This window comes from Salmo salar, chromosome ssa19 (assembly GCF_905237065.1).
Source record: "Salmo salar chromosome ssa19, Ssal_v3.1, whole genome shotgun sequence".
Taxonomy (NCBI): Eukaryota; Metazoa; Chordata; class Actinopteri; order Salmoniformes; family Salmonidae; genus Salmo; species Salmo salar.
Genome location: NC_059460.1, coordinates 47,560,818 through 47,567,592, shown reverse-complemented (window position 1 = coordinate 47,567,592; position 6,775 = coordinate 47,560,818). Strand labels below are relative to the sequence as shown.

The window sequence follows — 6,775 nt, the reverse complement described above, 5'->3', positions numbered from 1 at the left end:
TGATGTTGTGGTTGTTCCACCAGGTATTGGTGGCATGGTGTCTGATGTTGTGGTTGTTCCACCAGGTATTGGTGGCATGGTGTCTGATGTTGTGGTTGTTCCTCCAGGTATTGGTGGCATGGTGTCTGATGTTGTGGTTGTTCCTCCAGGTATTGGTGGCATGGTGTCTGATGTTGTGGTTGTTCCTCCAGGTATTGGTGGCATGGTGTCTAATGCCGTGAAAGGGGCTGCAGCAGATGCAGCTATGGACAGTGCTGCAGACAAGGCCATGTCTTTCGGAAAGAGCCTTTTCAACTGAATCCCCAAACATGGACTGAACCATGTCTCAACCCTGGACTGTACCATGTCTCAACCCCGGACTGTACCATGTCTCAACCCCGGACCGTCCTTCCCATCAACCAATCCCATCTTTATACTATTACTGAGATCTGTATAATGTTTATAGGATGTCATAAACATGAATAAAACACCAATCTTTCAACACTAGTCTCTGTCTGTCTGCACGTCACATACTGCACTTACACATCACAGTTTTCGCCAAATTTTATTGGTTTTCAACAAAAAAAGGCAATACAAATTTCCCCAAGCAATTTCCGTGCAAGGGCTTGGACGGCTTTTTGGAGAAGAAGAACGCTTGTTCCCATGATCCTCTCCTCCTCTCTCTCCCTCACGGCAGAGCGGAGGGTTTGGGGGAGGGTCAGATTGGACAAGATAGGAGCAGAAGGTAGGGAAGGTTGGGGGGCTTATGGCGGGACTGATATAGGGAAGAAGGGTGTAGAACTTTACTAAGAACCAAACCCAGTAGAACCCTGTGTTCCTCAGCACAACCCTGAGCCCTGACCTCTAACCCTGAGCCCTGACCTCTAACCCCGCTGTGAGGAGAACTGAGGAACACATATGATATCACCATTCCCTGACAAAGTGAGAGCTTAAAACTATTCTTTCTTTAAATAAAGTATATGTTTGGAGATAACATTAAATGGATTTCAGTATAGGTGGGGTATGTGTGTCTCTTCAGTACAAAGCTCCCTCAGAGCTAAGGCAACTTCATTGTTGTGGTCTGAAACCATGGCAACACATGGGTCAAACAAGATAAAATGGCCGACAGGGAACTCTGATAGGAGGGGGGGGGGAGTCTTAAAGCTATCTTCCTGCTACAATCTGCTCCTTTCACAAACTGAACGACAATACTGAAACAGAACGACACAGAAATACTGAGTTACCCACGTGATACTGGGAGATATGGCGAGGTCATGGGACACAGAACGTGTCAGTGTGTGTGTATAAAGGGGAGGCGGGGGTCTCTAATGTAAACACTGGTATGTACTGAAGCCTGATTGCAAAAATGGGGAGGCAGGATGAACCAATAGCAGGGTGGTGTGGGAGTGGTCTGGCTGTGACAAGGTGATCATGTGACGGTGATGCCGGCCTCGTTGTAGACCTTGAACACCTTCTCGATGGCGTTGACGTACGCAGCCGTCCGCAGGTCCAGACCCAGGTTGTACTTACTGGCTGTACGCATGATTTGCTGCAGGGAGACAAAACACACTACAATTACACACACCAGACCGGGTCACACTGGCAAAACAAGTGGTATGCACACACACACACACACACACACACACACACACACACACACACACACACACACACACACACACACACACACACACACACACGTAGTGTGGTTGAGAGGTGCCCCAGGTCAGCAAAATGCAATTATAGGTTCTGTATGGTCTGACACACCTGTTCTAACTTTGCACGTACACACACACACACACACACACACACTCTCTCTCTCTCTCTCTTACCCTAGCAGACCTCTCCATGGTGTAGGCCAGCCCAGAGTGGACAATGTCCTTCTCAGAAGCACCCTGTAAAGGAAAAGAGAGATGTTATCCAACTAGCCTGGATGTAACCCCCCACATAGGTTTACATATGTATAGATATAACCCCCGTATGCATATGGTTGACTCTGTGTGTGTACTCACAGCGACTCTGGCCTGGAAGTCAGCGGTGGGGACAACAGGGATTGGTCCTCCCTGCTTTCCAAACTTCCTCTCCAAACTCTCCTGAACGGACACTGACAGAGAGAGAGAGAGAGAGAGAGAGAGAGAGAGTACTTGATGGTAAGTTACAGAAGCAAGGTATTATATGGGGAGACTGGAAGGTTAGAGGTCAGGACTTACTGAGGAGGTGGTAGTTGGAATCTCTCTCGTATTTGAAGGTGAGTCTTCCATAGCTGACGTGGTTCAGGTTCTTCAGCCACTCAAAGTAGGAGACAGTCACACCACCTGCGTTCAGGTACATGTCCTGAGGGAGGGCCAAACAGAGAGAACGGTCAGAACAGACACATATCTCTGGGATTGTTGAGTGTGTCCTGTTAATGAGAGAACTCAACCCAGCAAACATGCCCACACACAGAGTGGCCTGCCCTCACTTTGCCTGAAATAAGCACATTGTTAGCCTGTGTTGGGCTGGTGTGGGCCAGGCCAGGCCGTGTTGGGCTGGTGTGGGCCAGGCCGTGTTGGGCTGGTGCGGGCCAGGCCAGGCCGTGTTGGGCTGGTGCGGGCCAGGCCAGGCCGTGTTGGGCTGGTGCGGGCCAGGCCAGGCCGTGTTGGGCTCGTGCGGGCCAGGCCAGGCCGTGTTGGGCTGGTGTGGGCTTGGTGCCCACCTTGCCCACCAAATACCCACATGGGGCCATTGGGGTCATGTTTGCTGGATAGATACTGTGAATGTGTGTATGACTGCCTTAACATGCAAATGTGTGTTTTGTAAGTTTGTGTGTGTGTGTATATATGAATGTATGTATGTATGTATGTATGTATGTATGTATGTATGTATGTATGTATGTATGTATGTATGTATGTATGTATGTATGTATGTATGTGTGTGTGTGTGTGAGTGTGTGTGTGCCTCTTCTTACAGGGATGACCATGACATTGTTCTCCAGGAAGATCTTGTCAGCATCAGGGGTGGTGGGGCCGTTGGCTCCCTCAGCAATGATCTGGAACAAACAACAATAAACAACAATGACAACAGGGCATTGTGGGTAGTGTAGTTTAGATGGGGGGGGGTTGTGGGTAATGAAGTACCTTGGCCTTGATCCTGTGGGCATTGTTGCGTGTGAGCTGCTTCTCGCTGGCGGCAGGGATCAGGATGTGACACTGAGCTTCCAGAAGGCTGCCCTCGTACGGCTTAGCCCCGGGGAAACCTACGATCGAACCGTGTTGCTGCACACACACACAGTTTAGTCAAATGCGAGAGACAGAGGAAGCCTTTCTTGGTTATAGCTCATATTCAGAACGAGGGGGCGGAAAAGTGAGAGAGAAAGAGAGACAGAGAAAATGAGACTGAGGAAGTTCAAAAGGAGAGTAAGAGAGTATTCGAACCAGTTTGTAGTCCTCCAGCTGCTTGGGGTCAATGCCCTCTGGGTTGTATATGTTGCCGTCATACTCAGCGATGCCCACACACTTAGCACCGTACCTGTGGAGGTACCGCATGGAGTGGAGACCCACATTACCAAAGCCCTGAGAGAGAGAGTGATCATTACTATGGCCTCCATCACACACACCATCATCAGCTCTGCTACAGAGTACACTAAAGACATTACACTTGGACCCTGGCGCCCCCCATGTGGCCCACCTCTGTCACTGCAGTAGCCTCAGACCCACTGATAACTAGCTAATAAACTGACACAGCAAATCAGCGGACAGACAGAGAGGACTGAAACCAAGCAGGTAATATAAAATATTATCCCGTCTGGTACAGCTGTGAAATATACCTTTAACTATAATGAGCATCGAGACACAGAATGCTGCTATTGGCCCTTAACAATAGATGGTTGACAGTCGTTTCCACAGCAGCAAGGTCTATAAACTGAGATCAGCTCCTCCCCTCAATATATCTCTACATTATCCTCTCTCTCCTCTGCTATCTACACGATGTCACCACACATCTGCGTATTTGCTAAATCTCCAAGAAAATCGAATCACACAACTACATAATCCAGCCACACACACACACGCACACACAGTCTGTGTCAGACACGAAGGTGAGATGTTTTTTTTTGTTTCTATAAAATGAATACTTGCTAGTCACTGAATACTAACGTTGGTTCGGATATTCAAATATTCAATTAACCGTGCCCATCAATGTTCCCTCAAAATTTTGCCGACTGTACAAGCTTGAAGTTACAGTTTAAGACAGTTGTCAAGTAGGCTACTGTGGCTATTTTCTCATAATGTAGGCCTACCATTTGTAAACAATGGAGAAAATGCATACCATAACATTTTAACATGGAAATAGCTGTTCTATCATTCAGCCTACAGTAGCAGCCAATGTGTGGTGTTCAATGTAGGCCGACATTGTCACGAATCCCACCGAAGGTGGCTCCCCTGCCTGCTCGGGCGGCGCTCGGCGGTCGTCATCACCGGCCTACTAGCCGCCGCTGATCCCTTTTTCCTTTTCGTTTGGTTTGTCTTATTGTTTGCACCTGTTCCTCATTTGGGTCTTTTGATTTTGGGTATTTAAGCCTGGTTAGCCCGCCCAGTTTTGTGCGGGATTATTTAGCGTCAGGTTGTGTTTTTTGTAGTTGGATGTGCTGGCGATCTACTGCTGTTATATTTTATGCATGCTGTGCACCTGTTCTGGGCACGTTGCATTTGTTCCACGCCGTTTGTGTTGGCGTCGATCGGGTTGTGTTTTGTTTAAATAAACACAAAGTTCCTTACCTCTGCTCTCTGCGCCTGACTCCTACCACCACTCCTAGCAACTACTGACAGACATTCCATGAGACTTTTGAATAAAACATGCAGGGCTTGACATTAACCTGTTTATCCACTTGTCCTTCAGACAAGGAGGTGACTGAAAATGCTGTTGTGTTGTTTGATGCAAGAAACCACTTTACAAAATAAAATTATTATTTCCATACCATTATTACAGAGAATCAGATCAATTATGACACCCTCTGCCTATTGTCTACTTGGGCTTATTCAAGATGTCTCAAAATACACCACTGCCCCTTTAAGAAAAGAAAAAGCTCTTTACCCGAATCACTTTTCAAAGATGTCTAGAAATGTACACATTTGGTGCTCTTGTAGGAAGCAATCCGTCCCCCATTGCTGACTACAAATAATCTATAAATGGGCTAATAATTTACTAACTACACTGCACACGTGGCTAAATACAGCTATAGCTTTGATCTCAAAACAAGCACATCTACTCACGACCCTCATGCTGTAAACACAGTCCAGTTCAAAGTGAACGGCACAGATCCATTATTGGCAATGGTCTATTTGCATATAGGCCTACTGCAGCTCTGATTGGTTATGCCACACAGGTCTGTGTAGAGTACGGCTGAGTTGTGAGTGTCAATGCAATAGAATCCCACTCCGATACGTTCTGCCTACAACAAAATCTCTTGCATAGTTAGTTTTGTTGTTTCGGTATGTTGCATTGAAAGTGGCTAGTGGTGTGTTGATTCGATCACAATTCCCACAGTAAAGGGAAACGTTGACCGTGTTAACTAAGGGGGAAAACTGTAGAAAGTTGAGTGATGTTCAATCTCGCGCTTCTCTGTGCAGGCTGATATTTCTTCTGTGAGGCAGTCCCGGGGGGGAACTGCGCGCCCGCACACACGCACAGCTTAGAGGGAACATTGGTGCCGATCCTTACTCACTACTAGTGTTGCAAAGTATACCCAAACTTTGGTACTTTTTTTGCAAAAAAATAAACGTTTAGTTCAGTACTTCTTTAAAATGTTTCTTACGTGATTGAAGAGGAGTGGAACACCATTCCACAGTCCACAATCAACAGCCTGATCAACTCTATGTGAAGGAGATGTGTTGCGCTGCCTGAGGCGAAGGAGATGTGTCGCGCTGCATGAGGCAAATGGTGGTAACACCAGATACTGACTGGTTTCTGATCCACACCCCTACCCTTTTCTTTTTTTAAAGGTATCTGTGAACTAAAGAAGGCATATCTGTATTCCTAGTCATGTGAAATCCATAGATTAGGCCTTAATTAAATTGACTGATTTCCTTATAACTCAGTAAAATCTTTGAAATTGTTGCATGCTGGATTTACATTTTTGTTCAGTATATCTAAATTACTTCTGAGTATTTAGTCATTTGTATAACACTGGGCTGAAATACACTCCAACATATTTTGTAAAATATACTTTCGAGAACAGTAATTTGTATTTTCAAAATACAAAATACTTTTCTATACCATTTTTTAAAGCGGCTCACAATTTTGTGGCTCCTTTTCAGCCTCCATTGGTATCAGAAGTCTGATGGCACTATGGTGTGATAGGAGCGTCTGCTAAATGAACTAAATATATATGTATATGTAAAAATGAACAATTGCAAAGCATGCTGAGTAGTATTCTAATGAGCTCGACCCTGAAACAAGGACAATAATAATAATACCCAGTGTGCATTGCAGTCCATTTTGGTTTGTTCATATTCACATATGCATTTTGGTCATTTATCCAGAGTGACTGTCAGTCAGTGCATTGAACTAAGGTAAATAAACAACCACATATTACAGTAAAAGCAAGTAAAACGTTTCTATAACAGTTACTGAGAATGTTGCTGTTCGGGCCAGCTACTTGCCAAATGTATTTCTGTATTTTAAAATACATGTATTTTAATTAAATAAAAAATACAAGTAGATTGATCTTAATGGTATTTTGTAATTGCATTTTGTCATTTTTGCCCATTTTCAAAGCTGATTGAGTGAATGAATAAAGTTTTTAGAAACAGTCTCCCTC

The 6,775-nt window shown here is 45.2% G+C and overlaps 1 protein-coding gene across 2 annotated transcripts in view; it reads right to left on the bottom strand.

Moving 5' to 3' along the window:
- Nucleotides 1-528: 528 nt before the first annotated feature.
- The window catches only part of gdh2 (glutamate dehydrogenase), a 28,075-nt gene continuing 21,828 nt past the window's right edge, over nt 529-6,775 (bottom strand). Inside the window, 8 exon segments of one of the 2 annotated variants that reach the window (NM_001123636.1) lie at nt 531-809; nt 914-1,528; nt 1,812-1,874; nt 1,992-2,083; nt 2,190-2,313; nt 2,927-3,007; nt 3,096-3,233; nt 3,393-3,530. In NM_001123636.1, coding sequence (NP_001117108.1) covers nt 1,409-1,528; nt 1,812-1,874; nt 1,992-2,083; nt 2,190-2,313; nt 2,927-3,007; nt 3,096-3,233; nt 3,393-3,530 — 756 coding nt within the window. In that variant the 3' untranslated portion in view covers nt 531-809; nt 914-1,408. 2 annotated transcript variants of the gene reach the window in all.